We start from the raw sequence: 21,295 nt of genomic DNA, 5'->3' as shown, positions 1-21,295 counted from the left end.
ATAAAAAGCATTTGACAAAAGTCGACATCCATTTACAAGAACTCTCAACAAAGTGACTATATTAATAGACATTTCTCCAAAAAGACATACAGATGACCAATAGGCACATGAAAAGATGCTCAACATCACTAATTATTAGAGAAATGCAAATCAAAACTACAATGAGGTACCACCTCACACCAGTCAAAATGACCATCATTAAAAAGCCTACAAATAACAAGTGTTGAAGACGGTGTGGAGAAAAGGGAACCCTCCTACACTGTTGGTGGGAATGTAAGTTGGTGCAGCTGCTATGGAAAACAGCACAGAGGTTCCTCAGAAAACTAAAAATAGACCTACCATATGATCCAGCAACCCCACTCCTACCCAGACAAAACTATAATTCAAAAAGATACATGCACCCCTATGTTCATAGCAGCACTATTCACAATAGCCAAGACATGGAAACAACCTAAATGTCCATCGACAGATGAATGGATAAAGAAGATGGGGTACATATATACAATGGAATATTACTCAGCCATAAAAAAGAATGAAATAATGCCATTTGCAGCAACATGGATGCAGCTAGAGATGATCACACTAAGTGAAATAAGTCAGAAAGAGAAAGACAAATACTGTATGATATCACATATGTGTGGAATCTAAAATATGGCACGAATGAACTTATCTACAAAGTAGAAATAGACTCACAGCTATAGAGAACAGACTTGTGGTTGCCAAGGGGGAGGGGGGAGGGAGAGGGATCAAGTTAGAGTTTGAGGTTGGTAGATGCAAACTATTACATTTTGAATGGATAAACAACAAAGTCCTACTGTATAGCACAGGGAACTATATCCAATCTCCTGGGATAAACCATAATGGCAAAGAATGCATGTATGTGTATAACTGAGTCATTTTGCTATACAGCAGAGATTGGCACAACATTGTAAATCAACTATACTTTAATTTTTTAAAAAAGTATCATCTAAGTACCAAATAGAAACACCATGTTTTTCAGCACTGTTTATAGGAGAGCAAAGCTTTTTTGGTACAACTTAATATGGCTTATAAACTTATATAATGTTCTCTTGAATGAGTTCTTGGATGCAAGTTGCTGAGATTAAATGTAACAGGATAGCATGGGGAAAAAAAGTGGGTATGGAGGAAATATACCTCAACTTAATAAAAGCCATGTATCAATATAACAAACCCACAGCTAACATCATACTCAACAGGGAAAAACTGAAAGCTCTTCCTCTAAGACCAGGAATAAGACTAGGATGCCCACACTTGTCACTTTTATTCAACATAGTATTGGAAGTCTTAGCAATTAGACAAGAAAAAGAAATAAAAAGCATCCAAACTGAAAAGGAACAAGTAAAACTTTCACTATTTGCAGCTGACATGGTACTATATGTAGAAAACCCTGAAAACTCCACCAAAAAACTGTTACAACTATAAAAATGAATTCAGTAAACTTGCAGGATACAAACTCAATATACAGAAACTCTGGTATTTCTATACACTGATAATGAACTATCATAAGTAGAAATTAAGAAAACAATTCCATTTACAATTGTATCAAAAAGAATAATATACCTAAGAATAAATTTAACCAAGGAGGTGAAAATCTCTGTGCTGAAAACTGTAAGACTCTGACAAAAAAAAAAAACCTGAAGAAGACACAAATAAATGGAAAGATATTCTGCATTCAAGGATTGGAAAAATTAACATTGCTAAAATGTCCATACTATGCAAAGCAATCTACAGATTCAATGCCATCCCTAATGAAATACCAATGACATATTTCACAGAACTAGAACAAATAATTCTAAAATTTGTATGGAACCACAAAAGATCCTGAATAGTCAAAGCAATCTTGAGAAAGAACAAACCTGGAGGAATCATACTCCCTGATTTCAAAATATACTACAAAGCTATAGTATCAAAACAGTATGATATTGGCATAAAAACAGACACACAGATCAATGAAGAAAAGAGAGAGCCCAGAAATAAACCCACACATATATGGACAATTAATCTATGACAGTGGAGCCAAGGACATAGTATGGGGAAAGGACAGTCTCTTCAATAAATGGTGTTGGGAAAACTGGACAGCCACATGCAAAAGAATGAAACTAGATCACTATCTTATACCATACACAAAAATTAACGCAAAATGGATTAAAGGCTTGACTATAAGACCTGAAACCATAAAATTTCTAGAAGAAAACATAGGTGGTAACCTTATTGACATCATTCTTAGTGATGTTTTTAGAGATCTGACTCCAAAGGCAAGGGAAACAAAAGCAAAATAAATAAATGGGACTACATCAAACTAAAAAGCTTCTGCACAGTGAAAGAAACCATCATCAAAACAAAAAGGCAGCCTACTGAATGGGAGAAATCTGTAAATCATATATGCAAAAGGGGTTAATATAAAAAATATAGAGAACACAGACAATACAACAACAAAAAACACACACAACTCTACTAAAAAATGGGCAGAGGATCTGAATAGACATCTTTCCAAAGAAGACATACAGATGGCCAAAAGGCACATGAAAAGATGTTCAATATCACTATTAGAGAAATTCAAATCAAAACCACTATGAGATATCACCTTACAACTGTTAGAATGGCTCTCAAGACAAGAAATAGCAAGTGTTTGAGAGGATGAGAAGAAAAGGGAACTTTTGAGCACTATTGGTAGGAATGTAAATTGGTGCAGCCACTATACAAAACAGTATGGAGATTCCTCAAAAAATTAAGAATAGAACTACCATATGATCCAACTATTCTAATTCTAGGTATTTATCTGAAGAATATGAAAACACTAATTCGCAAAGATGTATAAACACCTATGTTCATTGCAGCATTATTTTTTTAATTTAATTTTTTTTATACAGCAGGTTCTTATTAGTTATCCATTTTATACATATTGGTGTATATATGTCAATCCCAGTCTCCCAGTTCGTCCCACCTCTCTCCCCCTGCCCCACCACTTTCCCCCCTTGGCTCTTTCACATTTTTCATCATTAGTGTATAGGAATGCAAGAAATTTCTGTGCATTAATTTTGTATCCTGCAACTTTACCAAATTTATTGATTAGCTCTAGTAGTTTTTTAGTGGCATCTTTAGGATTCTCTATGTATAGTATCATGTCATCTGCAAACAGTGACAGTTTTACTCTTCTTTTCCAATTTGTATTCCTTTTATTTCTTTTTCTTCTCTGACTGCCGTGGCTAGGACTTCCAAACTTTTGTTGAATAATAGTGATGAGAGTGGATATGCTTGTCTTGTTCCTGATCTTAGAGGAAATGCTTTCAGTTTTTCACCATTGAGAATGATGTTTATTGTGGGTTTGTCATATATGGCTTTTAGTATGTTGAGGTAGGTTCCCCCTATGCCCACCTTCTGGAGAGTTTTTATCATAAATGGGTGTTGAATTTTGTCAAAAGCTTTTTATGCATCTATTGAGATGATCATATGGTTTTTCTCCTTCAGTTTGTTAATATGGTGTATCACATTGATTGATTTGTGTATATTGAAGAATCCTTGCATCCCTGGGATAAATCCTACTTGATCATGGTGTATGATCCTTTAATGTGTTGTTGGATTCCGTTTGCTAGTATTTTGTTGAGGATTTTTGCATCTATATTCATGAGTGATATTGGTCTGTCATTTTCTTTTTTTGTAGTATCTTTGTCTGGTTTTGGTATCAAGGTGATGGTGGCCTCATAGAATGAGTTTGGGAGTGTTCCTTCCTCTGCAATTTTTTGCAAGAGTCTGAGAAGGATGGGTGTTAGCTCTTCTCTAAATGTTTGATAGAATTCACCTGTGAAGCCATCTGGTCCTGGGCTTTTGTTTGTTGGAAGATTTTTAATCACAATTTCAATTTCAATACTTGTGATTGATCTGTTCATATTTTCTATTTCTTCCTGGTTCAGTCTTGGAAGGTTATACTTTTCTAAGAATTTGTCCATTTCTTCCAGGGTGTCCATTTTATTGGCATAGAGCTGCCTGTGGTAGTCTCTTAGGATGCTTTGTATTTCTGTGGTGTCTGTTGTAACTTCTCTTTTTTCATTTCTAATTTTAATGATTTGAGTCCTCTCCCTCTTTTTCTTGATGAGTCTGGCTAATGGTTTATCAATTTTGTTTATCTTCTCAAAGAACCAGCTCTTAGTTTTATTGATCTTTGCTTTGTTTTGTTTCTTTTTCATTTATTTCGGCTCTGATCTTTATGATTTCTTTCCTTCTACTAACTTTGGGTTTTGTTTGTTCTTCTTTCTCTAGTTCTTTTAGGTGTAAGTTTAGATTGTTTATTTGAGATGTTTGTTTTTTTTTTTTTTTTTTTTTTGTGGTACACGGGCTTCTCACTGTTGTGGCCTCTCCCATTGCAGAGCACAGGCTCCGGACACGCAGGCTCAGTGGTCATGCTCATGGGCCTAGCCACTCCGTGGCATGTGGGATATTCCTGAACCAAGGCACGAACCCATGTCCCCTACATCGGCAGGCAGACTCTCAACCGCTGCGCCACCAGGGAAGCCCATTTGTTGTTTCTTGAGTAGGATTGTATTGCTATAAACTTCCCTCTTAGAACTGTTTTTGCCACATCCCATAGGTTTTGGATCATCGTGTTTTCATCGTTATTTGTCTCTAGGTATTTGATTTCCTCTTTGATTTCTTCAGTGGTCTCTTGGTTATTTAGGAACGTATTGTTTAGCCTCCATGTGTTTGTGTTTTTTACGTTTTTTCCCCTGTAATTGATATCTAATCTCATAACGTTGTGGTCAGAAAAGATGCTTGATATGATTTCAATTTCCTTAAATTTACTGAGGCTTGATTTGTGACCCAAGATGTGATCTATCCTGGAGAATGTTCTGTGCACACTTGAGAAGTGTAATCTGCTGTTTTTGGATGGAATGTCCTATAAATATCAATTAAATCTATCTGGTCTATTGTGTCATTTAAAGCTTGTGTTTCCTTATTAACTTTCTGTTTGGATGGTCTGTGCTTTGGTGTAAGTGAGGTGTTAAAGTCCCCCACTATTATTGTGTTACTGTCAATTTCCTCTTTTATAGCTGTTAGCAGTTGCCTTATGTATTGAGGTGCTCCTATGTTGGATGCATATATATTTATAATTGTTATATCTTCTTCTTGGATTGATCCCTTGATCATTATGTAGTGTCCTTCCTTGTCTCTTGTAACATTCTTTATTTTAAAGTCTATTTTATCTGATATTGAGTATTGCTACTCCAGCTTTCTTTGGATTTCCATTTGCATGGAATATCTTTTTCCATCCCCTCACTTTCAGTCTGTATGTGTCCCTAGGTCTGAAGTGGGTCTCTTGTAGACAGAATATATATGGGTCTTGTTTTTGTATCCATTCAGTGAGGCTGTGTCTTTTGGTTGGAGCATTTAATCCATTCACGTTTAAGGTAATTATCGATATGTATGTTCCTATGACCATTTTCTTAATTGTTTTGGCTTTGTTTTTGTAGGTCCTTTTCTTCTCTTGTGTTTCCCACTTAGAGAAGTTCCTTTAGCATTTGCTGTAGAGCTGGTTTGGTGGTGCTGAATTCTCTTAGCTTTTGCTTGTCTGTAGAGCTTTTGATTTCTCCATCGAATCTGAATGAGATCCTTGCCAGGGAGAGTAACCTTGGTTGTAGGTTCTTCCCTTTCATCACTTTAAATGTCATTCCCCTCCCTTCTGGCTTGTAGAGTGTCCAATGAGAAATCAGCTGTTAACCGTATGCGAGTTCCCTTGTATGTTATTTGTTGTTTTTCCCTTGCTGCTTTCAATACTTTGTCTTTAATTTTTGCCAATTTGATTACTATGTGTCTTGGCGTGTTTCTCCTTGGGTTTATCCTGGGTGGGACTCTCTGTGCTTCCTGGACTTGGGTGGTTATCTCCTTTCCCAGGTTAGGGAATTTTTTGACTATAATCTCTTCAAATATTTTCTTGGGTCCTTTCTCTCTTTCTTCTCCTTCTGGGACCCCTAAAATGCGAATGTTGTCACATTTAATGTTGTCCCAGAGGTCTCTTAGGCTGTCTTCATTTCTTTTTATTCTTTCTTCTTTATTCTGTTCTGCAGCAGTGAATTTCACTATTCTGTCTTCCAGGTCACTTATCCATTCTTCTGCCTCAGTTATTCTGCTATTGATTCCTTCTAGTGTATTTTTCATTTCAGTTACTGTATTGTTCATCTCTGTTTGTTTGTTCTTTAATTCTTCTAGGTCTTTGTTAAACATTTCTTGCATCTTCTCGATCTTTGCCTCCATTCTTTGTCCGAGGTCCTGGATCATCTTCACTATCATTATTCTGAATTCTTTTTCTGGAATGTTGCCTATCTCCACTTCATTTAGTTGTTTTTCTGGGGTTTCATCTTGTTCCTTCATCTGGTACATAGCCCTCTGTCTTTTCATCTTGTCTATCTTTCTGTGAATGTGGTTTTTGTTCCACAGGCTGCAGGATTGTAGTTCTTCTTGCTTCTGCTGTCTGCCTTCTAGTGGATGAGGCTATCTAAGAGGCTTGTGCAAGTTTCCTGATGGGAGGGACTGATGGTGGGTAGAGCTGGCTGTTGCTCTGGTGCGCAGAGCTCAGTAAAACTTTAATCCACTTGTCTGCTGATGGGTGGGGCTGGGTTCCCTCCCTGTTGCTTGTTTGGCCTGAGGAAACCCAACACTGAAGCCTACCGGGGCTCTTTGGTGGGGCTAATGGCGGACTCTGGGAGCACTCACGCCAGGAGTACCTCCCAGAACTTCTGCTGCCAGTGTCCTTGTCCTCATGGTGAGACACAGCCACCCCCTGCCTCTGTAGGAGATGCTCCAACACTAGCAGGCATGTCTGGTTCAGTCTCTATGGGGCCACTGCTCCTTCCCCTGTGTCCCGATGCACACACTACTTTGTGTGTGCCCTCCAAGAGTGGAGTCTCTGTTTCCCCCAGTCCTGTCGAAGTCCTGCAATCAAATCCCGCCAGGCTTCAAAGTCTGATTCTCTAGTAATTCCTCCTCCCGTTGCCGGACCCCCAGGTTGGGAAGCCTGACGTGGGGCTCAGAACCTTCACTCCAGTGGGTGGACTTCTGTGGTATAAGTGTTCTCCAGTTTGTGAGTCACCCACCCAGCAGTTATGGGATTTGATTTTACTGTGTTGCGCCCCTCCTACCATCTCATTGTGGCTTCTCCTTTGTCTTTGGATGTGGGGTATCTTTTTTAGTGAGTTCCAGCATCTTCCTGTCGATGACTGTTCAGCAGTTAGTTGTGATTCCAGTGCTCTCACAAGAGGGAGTGAGAACACGTCCTTCTACTCTGCCATCTTGAACCAATCCACAGCATTATTTATAATAGCAAAGATTTGGAAACAATCTAAGTGTCCATCAGTGGATGAATGGATAATGAAGATGGTACAAACACACAGAGAAATGGAATATTACTCAGTCATAAAAAAGAATGCAATGTTGCCATTTGAGACAATATAGATAGACCGTGAGGGTATTATGTTAAGTGAAATACACTAGAGAAAAGAAAATACACTAGAGAAAGACAAATACTGTATAATTTCACTCATATGTGGAATCTAAAACAAACAAACAAAACAAACAAAAAATTGATAGACACAGAAAACAGATCAGTGGTTATCAGAGGGGAAGGGAGTTAGGGGACAGGTGAAATGGGTAAAAGGGGTCAACTGTATGGTGATGGTGGATAACTAGACCTTTGGTGATGATCACTTTGTAGTGTACACAGATGTTAAATATAATTTTGTACACCTGACACTTACTTAATGTTATGTACCAATTTTACCTGAATTAAAAATAAAAGACTCCCACTAGACAGACAAGCCTCCTAAACATCTAGCTCTGAAAGCAGACAGGGCTTTTGTCCATGAGAATCCAAGGTTATAGCAAACAAAGGAGCAGTTCTTCATGAGCACACATGACTATCTCCCCAGGGCTCAGTGCAGGGGGAGCAGGCAAAAACACCCATTTCCCAGTCTTTCTCTGAAAGGGGTTTATCTGCTTACTTTAGAAGATGATGCCTGAGGGCCAGACTTCTAATTTATCAGGCATCTAGGGGCCAGCTGTGATCCTTCCCAGGGACCAGTGAAGCCAACAGATACTTCCCTGCCTTCTTCCTCTAGCCCACTCCAATAATAAAAAACCAAGTTGTCCGTATATCCCTGGAAGGAGCTTTTATACAAGTCTGGCGCCCCAGCTTTTGCAGCTGCTGTCCAAGGGACTGCCTGATATCCTAGCTCTGATAGCCATGAGTCCGACAGGACTGTAGTTCTTAAAAAGCCTGACAGCACCCTTCCATGGCTCTCCACCAGGCTCAGCACAGTAGAGGCAGACAAAATGCCCATTTCCCAGTTTCTCCCTGGAAAGAATTTAACTATTTACTCTGCAGCTGCTGCCTGAGGTTCTGCTTCTAATCAAACTGCATCTAGGCACTGACCACAATCCTCTCCTTCCAGACACAGACAGGTCTGGACACACCCTCAGTTACTAGGAGCTACTAATACAAAGAAGTTTGCTTGAACAATCATACAGGTTTGAGAGAAAACTAAGATCTCAGGCCTGGCTGAATGACAAGGTTCATTTCCTATATAAGACCACTCTGCTAGACTGGGAGTGGTGGCTCTTATCTAATGCACAGAAACCAAAACAGAGAGTCAAGGACACTGAAGAAATAGAGGAATGTATTCCAAACAAAAGAATAAGATAAATCTCCAGAAACAGACCTTAGTGAGAATTCAAAATAACGGTCATAAACATAGGGGTAAGCTCCTTGACATCACTCTTGGTGATGAGTTTGTGGATTTAACACCAAAAGCAAAGGGAACAAAGGCAAAAATAAACAAGTGGGAGTACATCAAACTAAAAAGCCTCTGCACAGGGCTTCCCTGGTGGCGCAGTGGTTGAGAGTCCGCCTGCCGATGCAGGGGACATGGGTTCGTGCCCCGGTCCGGGAAGATCCCATATGCCATGGAGCAGCTGGGCCCATGAGCCATGGCCGCTGAGCCTGCGCATCCGGAGCCTGTGCTCCACAGCGGGAGAGGCCACAACAGTGAGAGGCCCGCGTACCGCGCAAAAAAAAAAAAAAAGCCTCTGCACAGCAAAGGAAACCATCGACAAAATGAAAAGGCAAATTATGGAATATGAGAACATTTGCAAATCACATATCTGGTAAGGGGTTAATATCCAAAATATACAAGGAACTCATACAACTCAATAGCAAAAAAACAATGCAATTTAAAAATGGGCAAAGGGCCTGAATAGACATTTTTCCAAAGAAGATATGCAAACGGTCCACAGGTACATGAAAATGTGGTCAACACTGCTAATCTTTAGAAAAATGCAATTCAAAACCTCAAGGAGATATCATCTCACCACTGTTAGAACGTCTGTTACCAAAAAGACAAGAGATAACAACTGTTGGTGAGGATGCATTGTGGGTAGGAATGTAACTGGTGCAGCCACTATGAAAAACAGCATGAAATTTCCTCAAGAAATTAAAAGTAGAACTACCATATCATCCAGCTTTCCCATTTCTGGATATATATCCAACGGAAATGAAAGCGTTATCTTGAAGAGGTTATCTATACTCCCATGTTCATTGTAACATTATTCACAATAGCCAAGGTATGGAAACAACCTAACTGTCTATTCATGGATGAATGGATTAATTAAATGTTATAGATAGATAGATAGATAAATAGATATTTGAGTATTATTTGGCCTTTAAGAAGAAGGAAATACTGTCATTTATGACAAGATTTGTGAAACTGGAGGGCATTATATGAAGTGAAATAAGCTAGACAGAGAAAGACAAATAGTGCATGATATCACTTACATGTAGACTCTAAAAAAAAGAAAAGAAGTCGAACTCATAGAAATAGAGCAGAAAAGTGGTTGCCAGGGGCTGGGGGATTGGGGAAACAGGAGAGGTTGGTAAAAGAGTATAAACTTTCAGCTATAAGCTGAATAAGATCTAAGGATCTAATGTATAACATGGAAAGTATAGTTGATAACACTGTTTCGTACAATTGAAATTTGCAAGGGAATAGAACTTAAATGTTCTCACCAATGAATAAACAATCAAACAAATACATACCTGAGGTGATGGATGTGTTAATTAACTCGACGGGGGGAATCTTTTCACAATATATAAAATATATCAAATTATCACTTTGTATACTTTAAATATATTACAATTTTATTTGTCAAGTATACCTCAATGAAGCTGAAGAAAATAGAAAGCCCACTTTGCAAGTAGGAGTGAGGAACCATGAATGCCAAGACAGCTTAGGCCGGGAAACACAAAAGAAGTGAAAGCATTTCCTTTGCCACATTTGCATCTTCAATTCTAGTCTCTCTTGTATTTCCTAACATGTTCCATTAAGCTGAGCCAGATAAGAACCTACGACTTTTATGGTGCTGCGGACATTCATTCTGAAACAAGCAAACATCTCTGGACCATTTATGGGGTAACCACGACAGGACCCGGTAGTGGGCAGCACTTTCTGCTTATCATGTCAACTCCGTTTAAGTAAACTGAGCTGCTTCCTGCTGGCCAGTCAGCAGGCAGTTATGACTGGAGGTGGACGGTAACCTTTCACAGAGTTATATTTCCTTGCTCTGTGCTGGATCATTAATCGCTCCAATAACACAAGGCACAATGCATGCCTATAACACAGAGCTGGGAATGACTGCGGGCTATTCTGGTCCATCACTACGAACACACACAGACAGACTGCTTTCCACAGCCCCAGAAACCCAGTGGGGCTGAAAGGATGTTGTGGACTGTTACGAGAGAAGGTTCTTCAAATTAGAGTTCCAGATTCTATTTGTGTACACATTTTTGATGGTCCAAATGTTCACATGGTTTCGGAGAGCTGGCATCATTAAGTTTTTAAAAATCTCAATTTGAAAGTGACATTGATTCATGTTCCGCCACTAATGGAATCGTTCAAGTTCTTCGTCACTCATATTGTACATCCTTGAGCAATAAGCCTATATTTGGAGGGGGTGTTTTCCAGGGATTTGGGGGTAGAGGACAGATTTCTATAAAAAGAATGTTCAGGAAAAGTAAACACTGGGGATTTCACAGGTTAAAGCGAACACACATCATGGTTACAATGGGGAATTGCACAAGACTTACATTTGTGAGCCTTCAGTCCTTCAAAGGAAACTGGTCCAATCTCATAATACTCATATTCCCAGGTGTAATCAGAATTAGATGCAGATTGATGGGACGTCCCATTAGAAACTAACCTCTGGGCAGACATCTCCACCTGCAGAAATGGAGAAAGGCAAGTGTAGAGTCTGTTAACGCATCCACATTGTCCTTGACCCCGTTCAGGAGGTCAGCAGGCAACGGCCTCTGGGAGGTCCTATCCACCAGGTCAGGGACAGCCCTCCCTGGCTGCCTGCATTCCCAGTGGCCATGACTTCCTTTTATCTCTCCACGAGACTGGTATGCATTATTTGCAACCAGAGGCCATGTCTTCTTTCATGGTTGTTCCCCCAGAACTTAACCCAGTGCCTGGCACATAACCAACTTCCAATAACTGATGAAAGAAGGAAGTAAGGAGGGGGAGAGTGTATCAGAATCTCTGAGCTCACGACTTCAGCCACATCACCTGTCACCACCTATGCGGAGCCTACAGAGAATAAATAAAATCAGTATCAGAAGAGAAGAAGCCCAGCAGACGTCTACTGGGCACCTACCATGCAAAACTAAAGACATGGGACCTATGTCTTATGAAATAGGGGTGGAGAAAAAAGAAGGGGACAACAAAAGTCACATCATTGGAGAAGATCCTCAGTGGAATCCCTATCTTGGTCACTGCTAACTCCTGAAATCTGTCCTATTTTCAGGATGTCCCAATGCCTTGTTTGTTATCATTTGAGATTTCAAAATGCTGACTTCTTTGTGAGACGAGGTTGTACTGTGCAGCATGGATACCAAAGGCAACAAGTGCACAGAGCCAATATTCAGTACTGAGCATCTGCTATATGTGAGGCACCATACATTGTGGGCTAGGAGGAGATGCTAGACCAGGACTCCAGAGACCTCCCCTAATAATGGGGAAAGAACACTAAGTGACAACAGTAATATAAGGGGAAATCTGAATAAAGTACCAACCAAAACCAAGATCCACTGAGCAGTATAACCACTAGATCCCACTCCACAAGAGCTTTCTGAAGCTCCCCTTCTCCCACCCGCCATGGGGCAGTACCACCCACCACTGCCATTAGGGCACAACCCCCAGAGAAACTGAGGCAAAATCACCACCACCCCTCTGGCCCAAGGCACGAGTCTCACCTTTCCCTCTTCCGTTCTTCCCCAGGCCAGTCCTGGACCCCACAGAAACAGACTCCAACCCCTCACATTCTATTGTTCAAAAGATGGTGTGCTATGACCCAGAGACGCATGCCAGTATCAGAATTAGAGGGTGACTCTGAGTGCCCACCCAGGCGAATCACTCCTCCAAAGGTAGAAGAGAATGTACCAATGGTCCTTTGGGAAAGAAAGCTACACAAATTTTAAGAAAAGCTGACCTTTGAGTAAGGATTCAGTTACCTTCCTAATACCGGCACAAAAATAACATAAAATCATTACCACCATATCTTCTTTGGCATTTCTAGTATTTGAACAAGAGTTGATTTCCCTCGACGATGAAATAGACGAGGGTCTTCATTGTTGTTTTCTCTCCATTTGCTATGCTGCCAGGGAAGACACTTCAGCTCTCCCAGCCACATTTTCCTCATCTGCAAAACCGACCATCCTGACTTCCTGTTGTTGGCAGGAAGTGGTCTGGCTACAGTCACTAATTGACACCATCACCATCCACCTGGCCCACTTCTTGAGACCCCTGCTTTTTCTGCTTCTACTCTTACAGATCCGTTGCAATCCATTCTCCACACATCAGCCAAAGATCTTTAAAAAGACAAATTACCCTGACACTCTTTTGCTTAGTACTTTTAAATGGCTTCCCATTGCTCCAAGGACAAAGTCTAAAATCCTTAAAATGTCTTACAAGGTCATGGCTTGAGCCCTGCTCTCTCCTCTCATCTTGCCTCCTTCCCTATACCAAGCCGCACTTGGATTTCTTGCAGTTCCTCAAATACTTCATGCTCCCTGGAATGGGCACACATACTGTTCTCTCCGGCAGGAGTATTCCTCCTACCACTTCATCCTAACCCACCCCTCCTTCTCTGCATACTCTTGTCATCTACACCGGAATCATCAAATCCAGCCCACTACCTGTTTTTGTATAGCCTGCAAGTGAAAAATATTTTAATATATTTAACGGTTGGGGAAAAAAATCAAAACAATGATATTATTTCATGACCTGAGAGAATCATGTGAAATTCAAATATCAGAGTCCATAAATAGGGCTTTATTGGAACACAGCTACCCTCGTTTGTTTTTGTATCTTTTGTCTTCTCTAGCACCATAACAGCTGAGTAGAAGTGACAGAGATAGTAGAGCCGCAAAAACCTAAAATATTTACTTTCTGATATTTTATAGAAAAAGTTTACCAATCCCTCCCCGCCTTGAGAGCCATGGGAAAAAAATGATCTGAGCTTCTGTTTTCCCATCAGGAGAATGAAGGTGATAACAGTACCTACATCACGGAGTTGCTGTAAAGATTCAATGTGATGTTGCATGGAATGTGCACAGCCAGGACCCAGGTTGAGGTCAATCAAGAGTAGCCAGCACTACTATCATAAGCTAAGAAGTGCTAGTCTGGGGTAGAAAAGCCTAGGTTTATTCTTTAGACAACACCAACTCCCCTGTCAGCCAGCTCCTATCAACTTCACCATGTGGTTAATTGATCTGTGTGGTCTAGACAAATGAATAAAATGACTATAATAAAAAATAAGTCAAAGGGCATTCGTTTCAATGGTTTAAAAATCATAATGAGAAACGTACATCACGGGATTCATGATGTTTCATCAAGTCAAAAATAAGGTAATAATGTCTCTTTTTTTAAGGAAAATAAGATGAAGTCTGGTTTGAGCATATCATTTTTATTGGAAATCAGCATTACAGCCAATGTAATAAGCAGAGGGAGGCACTGGGCTTCATCTGGTGTCAAAAATAGAAAATAGAAAAAAGTACATGAAACAATGGAGAAAATAAAGATGAGAGAGTGTTTTCCATGCTCTGAGCATCACTCCCCATGGCTATGTTCTTCTCCACATCTGTGCACAGTGGTTCCCCATCCGTGGCCGCCCAGGCCCATGGGACCAGAGGGTCTTCCTATCGGCTCAGGAAGAAGCACTAGCACCACCTGCACAGGGCCAGCCAGGAACTAGCAAGCAAAATATCTGTATAAGAGTCAGATACCAAGAAGCATCAACCACTTACCTACCACAGAGAGAGTGTCTTTTCATTCCTTCTTTTTCTCTCCCTTACATCATTCCTGTTCTTCTAAGTGAACTATTTAAGGATGGAGGGAGACCATAGGTGAAAAGGTCCTGAGAGTGGAAAGGCTGCCCTTTAAGAGAGGACACCTGACAGATGCCTGGAGACAAGAGGTTCTCTGGGGAAGCAGAATAGGATGCCGGCCACCCCGCTCCCACCCAAGCAGACACCGTCATGGAGGACTTCAGATAAAAGGAGCGGCTTGTGTTTTCACTGGCTATTTCCTCTCAGTTCTTGAATTCCAGAGATAGATCTGGAGGACAGAACCTCTGGCTTCTGCTTTCACCTCGCACCCTTGAAAAGGTCCATGAGGTAATGTTTTCATGCAAGTCTCAGATCAACCAGCTTGGGCCATCACATGCACAAGGACAAACAACAAACAGAAGGCAGGATTTTGTATAATGTCCATTGTCGTAGTCCAGGGTTGCCTTTCTGAGCTTTGCAGACACAGAAGCTAGCACTGTTTCACCATTTGGAAACTGCCAGCATGTCTGGGTATCAGCCTCCAGAGGGTGATATTCTCATCACAGTGAGGAATGTCTGGCCCTTAACACACACCGAGGGAGAGGCAGGGGGTTGCGCACTGAGGCTTCCTCACAGGGTGCTGGAATCAGACAGCTGCTCTCTTCAGAACACGGCAAACAGGAAACGCAGACCTCGGTGTGCGGCTGCCCTCTGCACCCACTCTGCTCCTGCACTCCCCCTCCTGAGATTCTCTTAATGTCAGCTTTCTTCATAATATTAGCATCACTAAAAATAACTTCTTCCAGAGGAAACGTATCCCAAACAAGCCTCCAGGAGCTGCACGGAGAGACTAATTGATCTTTTGAGTATCTTGCCAACAACAATAATGAAAAATTATGACTGCACCTCACAGCCCCACCTGAAAAGGAAGTTTACCTTTTCCAGGTGTGCACAGGGTAGCTTAGGCCAGCTTATGGGGGTGGGAGAGGGAGGGAAGACCTCACATACAAACAGAGAGGGCTATTAGCAGGTCCCAGACACCTCTCACGGCAGTCTAAATAGCCCTCTTCTCCCACCCACCTTCCCAACACTTTCATCTCTCCTTTCAATTATCCAGTCTTTCCTCCTCCAACCCAGATTCCCACACCACTCCTGGGCACCCTCTTGCCTTCTTAAAGACAGGTCAAGCAATTCTCTCCACCTCCCTGAATTTGGGAAGATGTATATGGAGTGACTAAAAACTCTTCATCAATAGCCTTGGTGGGTCATGTTGGGTACATGGGCCAGGGGAGCTGTTTCCTTGGACTGGACCTTTATTTCCATGTTAAGGGGTAGACATCAGCACATGAGTTTTCCAAGTGGCCACCAACTCAGGCACGGGATTAGCCCATTAAAGAGAGAACCAAAAGATGCCTATAAACCCTAAAAAATGAGCACATGTGCACGCACGCACACAAAACTGACAACACAGCCAGGAGGATACTCCAAGCAGCTGTTGGCCAGGCCACAGACCCAAAGACCCAAGGCGATCAGCTTGTATGGAGGCAGACCTAACGACCCATTTGGATTTGAGATCAAAATTCCCAGTTGCAGTCATTCTATCTTCTTTCTGTTCAATTCCCAAATTCCAAAAGTGGGCATGCCACCCAGGATGCCAACCTCCATTCTGACCTGGGCCATGAAGGTCTCATTAATTACTTATTCTTATCTCTTTCTTCCTTCTATTCCTAGGAACAACTACCCCCATCACAACAGAGAAGTCACACTCTTGACCCATCACCCTTTCTCTCTCCCAGCCAAGATATCCAAAAGGCCAAAGGTCAAGTGTGGCCAGGCTACATTCTGGTCACTGAGGAGCCCAAGGTCAGAACTTCAGAAGCACAGCTTTAGAAGCTTAATTCCCTCATTGCGCAGAGGTCTGACCAGGCACCCAATCAGAACTGACGGTGCACTCAGCTTACCTGCATCTATGTGGGGAGGACCAAACAGAGAAAATGAGAGTCTGCAAGGTTATGAGTCGGGCTCATGGTTAGACCAGAGCCAGCTGGATATTCCTAAAGCATTTCTAAAAGGCACTACATCCCATCAAGGAATCACGTTTGACCCCTAAAATCAGAACCTCCAAGGTCCCCTCCCAGGGCAGTGCTTAACAAACGCTGACATGGTCTTCTTCCCAGCACACTGCTCTTTTCTATTGATTCCGTGCAAACCACATTCTACCTGCACTCGTCACTTTAATTCTCAAGTTTGCAGATTCCTTTTCTGTGAAACCATTTTAAGTCAGCAACTTCTTTTGAAGGTGTGGATTATTACTTTCTTCAGTTAAAGAGGCAATGCTTCCAGGACTTTAGTCTTCCTAACTATTATCTTTTGACTTGAGCCTGCATCTTACCTTTGAAGTCTGAGATTCTGGCCACTCACTTCAGGCTAGAGATGTTACACACACACACACACACACACACACACACACACACACACACACACAGCGTTCCTCCTCCCTTCTCAAAAGGACATACCTCCCAAATTTCTCTACATTATCAAGGTTTATGCCTTCCCGGGTATTTCCTAGAAAGTACTCAGTTACTCAGCAGACTTCAAAAATGTGGTGGCTGACAGCTGGCAGAGAAATTCTGGATGCATCTGCCCCCTGCCTCTCCCTACTTCTCCACTGCCCAGCAGCAACTTATTTCTAGGAACAAAACATGGAACAAAAAGTGTTTGCAAGCCTTAAGATTTCCTGCCTGAATATCAGAATCAATGTCAATAGAAGAACAACTTCTAAAACTAGAGACGAAACTTAATATTTTGTACAGCTAGATATTCAGCCAATGCCTGAAATGCAGAGATGCTGAATTAACGAGCGGGCATCCTTCCTCCACCAGCTGTTGCCTCAAAGAGGATAAGAAGATAAGGGGTGGGTCCTACACCCACCTCCTCCAGTTATATTCTGGGCACCTACATAGCCGTAAGTAGGCTGAAAAGTACTTTTTAAAGTTGGTGCTTCCTGGCTCTGTGGTACTCCCTGGGTCAGCCCAGCAAACGGTTATTGCATGACCTACTGGAGGGGTGGGGGACACAATGGCTGTCCTTGAGCCCTTTGGAGGGGCCTCTGGAAATGGTAACAGACCTCTGCAATACACCACAGTACAGGCTATGCTAGGAGCGCACGAACCAATCCTCTGGTGGCATTCTCTTCCCTCTGGTCTCTTTTGCATCAGGGCAAGGGCCTCCCCTGCTTGCTCACCGCTGTATTTCCAGCAACCCACCCAAAACCTGGCTCATATCAGACATGCAATAAGTCCTTATTGAGTCGGTTTCTCATGATGTGGAAAAGCCACAACATTATCTTCTTTCACCCTTTCTCAACCCTAAACCCGAGAGCAGAGTTCTCCCATTCTAACAGCGACTTCAGCTGGACAGAGAGAAGAACATCAGGCCCACACAGGGAAAAAACCCCAAGAAAGAGGCTGTAAAGGCTCCACCTGGGAAGGATTTCCCGAGAAGTGACAAGGCGCGGCTCTGAGATGCAGGTGGAGGCGGCAGGCACACTGCCCTCAGCTCTGCAGATGTAGGGGGCTGGGTTTCCACAGCCCTCCAGGGCTGAGGCGGTCACGCTGACCAAGCAAAGGAGAATGATTTATAACCAGAGCATCCATTCGTGGAATTACAATAACCAACAAAACAGTCAAGCAGATCAGAGCACAAGTTTTACACAGTCTGGGAAACAAAATTGAAGATTATGTTCACCACGTTAGCTGGAGAATGTGGAATTAGGGCAAAGGACTCATGTTACATAATATACCCCACTGCACACTAGACAGGATGCCCCGCTGTTTGTCTTGTATCCCAACACGGATGCCCTGTTGCAGCCACAAAGTGAGGACACTCTCACTGGTGGTGGGGTTGGTGTCCCCACCATGGAAACGTCATCCGCTTAGGGAACTCCTGTCTCTTTCTGGACCTTGCTTTTCTTGGTCTGGACTTCAAAATAGTCTAGGCATGTTGAGGACACCAGTAGAATCCCAAGTTGACCCCTCTCTCATAATTAGGTTTTTTTGGGTTCCTATTACTATTTATTTCTGCTTTATTCCTGAGCCTTCCATAAAAGTACGGCAGAAGATCTAAATAGACGTTTCTCCAAAGAAGACATACAGATGGCCAAAAAGCATGTGAAAAGATGCTCAACATCACTAAATATCAGAGAAGCACAAATCAAAACTACAATGCTGGAGAGGGTGTGGAGAAAAGGGAACCCTCCTGCACTGTTGGTGGGAATCTAAATTGGTGCAGCCACTATGGAGAACGGTATGGAGGTTCCTTAGAAAACTGAAAATAGAGCCACCGTGTGATCCTGCAATCCCACTCCTGGGCATGCATCCGGAGAAAACCATAATTGGAAAAGAGTCATGTACCACAATGTTCATTGCAGCACTACAATGAAAAAGAATGAATATATGTATATGTATAACTGAATCACTTTGCTGTGCACCTGAAACTAACACAACATTGTAAATCAACTATACTCCAATGAAATTAATTTAAAAATAAATTAATTTTTTAAAATTACTTGAGTCAAGTCAAAGAACCAGCTATCAAAAAGCAGTGCTTCAGGGCTTCCCTGGTGGCGCAGTGATTGGGAGTCCGCCTGCCAATGCAGAGGACATGGGTTCGAGCCCTGGTCTGGGAAGATCCCACATGCCATGGAGCAACTAAGCCCATGCGCCACAACTACTGAGCCTGTGCTCTAGAGCCCGTGCACCACAACTACTGAGCCCGCGTGCCTAGAGCCCGTGCTCCACAACAAGAGAAGCCACTGCAATGAGAATCCTGTGCACCGCAACGAAGAGTAGCCCCCACTCGCTGCAACTAGAGAAAGCCCACACGCAGCAACGAAGACCCAATGCAGCCCAAAATAAATAAATTTATTTTTTTTTAAAAATTGGTGCTTCACCATGAAATAACACTTCACACCCATTTGAATATGGCTATCATCAAACAAACAAAAAACCCCAAACCAGAAAACAGTTAAGTGTTAGCAAGGATGCAGAGAAATTGGAACGCTTGTGTGTTGTGGTTAGGAAGATAAAATGGTGCGGCTGCTATGAAAGATAGCATAGTGGCTTCCTCCACAATGTAAATATGGAATACCTTATGACCCAGCATTTCCACCTCAGGGTATATACCCCAAAGAACAGAAGCAGGAGTTCCAAGAGATATTGGCACCTCGCCATTGCAGCCTTATTCCCAACAGCCAGAAGGAGGAAGCAATCCAAATGTACACGGCTGGATGAACAGATAAACAAAGTGTCGTACGTACGTGCAACGGAATATGAGTCAGCCTTAGAAAAGGAGGAGATTCAGACATACGCTACAACGTGGATGAGCCTTCCAAATATTATGCTAAGTGAAGCAAACCAGACACACGAGAACAGATATTGCATGGTTCTACTTACACGGGGTATCTAGAACACTCAGATGCATAGAGACAGAAAGTAGAACGGTGGTTGCCAGAGGCTGGGAGAAGGGGGGAATGGAGAGTTTTTGTTTAATGGACACAGAGTTTCAGTTTCGGAAGATGAAAAACTTCTAGAGATGAATGGTGGTGATGGCTGCACAACGCTGTGAACGCGCCTAACGCCACTGACTTGTGCGCTTAAAGGTGGTGCATTTTATGTTGTGTATATTCCACTCACAAAATGTTCTAAAATTTTTTAAATAAGAAAAGAATAGTAATAAAAATCAACATTTCCTGACCAATGTAGTAGGGCTGGGGGAGGGTAACTGCGAGCTCCCCAAAGTAAAAGACCACCCCAGGGGACAAAAGACGGTGCTGGGACATCCAGGCACCCTCCCCGTGTGGGTCCTTCCTCCACGGCCAACCTTCAAGGATCCAGCTCTGCTCTGTTCAAGAGCCCTTGTGGCACCTTCTTGCCAAGTAAAAGGAATACTCTGTCCAGGCTGTGAGGAATCAGGCTTCCCTATGCCAGGGAGAAGCTGGCAGAATATTTATGCTGTGCCAGCCGTGGTCCGCCAACGGCTAGTCCTGGAAATAGACTAGTCCTGCTTCCCAGTCTCTCCTTTCTGTAAGTTTCACCTCCTATGGTCCCTGTCATTAGCCCACTGCATTTCAGCATAAGTCCACCACCAGTTATTCTTCCGAAGCTTCCAGGGCCTTCTCATGGATTACATTTAAAGTCTGTTGCTTCCCCAGGACAAAAAGGAAGTGCCTCAATCTCATAAAACCGGCTCCAGTCTCTGGGAAATGCTTCCTGGAGACCAGCTGGATTTCACGGACCCGGAAAATTGGAATGCTGACGTTTATATTTTGCCAAGTAAGGAAATGTGTAAAAAGCAACTATCATTAACAATTATTAATTCATAGACAAAAAGTTATTTTAAGCACCCTCCAAGTATGAGAGCTATAATCTCACAATAAAAATAGTCCTCTGCAAGAAAGGAAAGTCGGCTGTCTGGCATCAGTATTTTCACAGCAAGCAGACAGTTCCAGGCAGGTGTGCACTACATTGCCTCTGGCCACTGCACTCATGTGATAGTTACCTGGAATGGCTTAAATATTCACTCTCTCTGACAGCAAAGAGAAAGGACTAAAAGAGCTGTAGTGAAATTCCCTTCCACACCTATGACTCTAGGGCTTAATAAAAGACTAAGTTGCTTTCCACTTGCATCACAAACTCAATGATGTGTGTGTGTTTGTGAAAACTGTGTGTGTACGTATGTATGTGTGTGTGTGTGTGTGTGTGTGTGTGTGTGTGTGTGCAGTACAATATGGATAAGGTCCTACTATGGGCTGAGTTGTGTCCCCCAAAATTTATAGGTTGAAATCCTAGCTCCCAATACCTTTGGATGTGACTATATTTGGAAACAGAGTCTTTAAAGAGGTACTTAAGT

General features: G+C 42.2%; 1 protein-coding gene across 2 annotated transcripts in view; it reads right to left on the bottom strand.

Annotated features, from left to right (window-relative positions):
• MRAP2 (melanocortin 2 receptor accessory protein 2) overlaps positions 1 to 21,295 on the bottom strand; it is a 100,080-nt gene that overhangs the window by 28,939 nt on the left and 49,846 nt on the right. For both annotated transcript variants that reach the window (XM_033867532.2, XM_033867533.2), the window contains exon 2: positions 11,147 to 11,279. In XM_033867532.2, the coding sequence (XP_033723423.1) occupies positions 11,147 to 11,273 (127 nt within the window). In that variant the 5' untranslated portion in view covers positions 11,274 to 11,279. The remainder of the gene's footprint in view (positions 1 to 11,146; positions 11,280 to 21,295) is intronic.

Source organism: Tursiops truncatus, chromosome 12 (genome assembly GCF_011762595.2).
Source record: "Tursiops truncatus isolate mTurTru1 chromosome 12, mTurTru1.mat.Y, whole genome shotgun sequence".
Taxonomy (NCBI): Eukaryota; Metazoa; Chordata; class Mammalia; order Artiodactyla; family Delphinidae; genus Tursiops; species Tursiops truncatus.
Note: the sequence above shows the minus strand (reverse complement) of the source record. Positions and strands in the feature narration are given on the sequence as shown.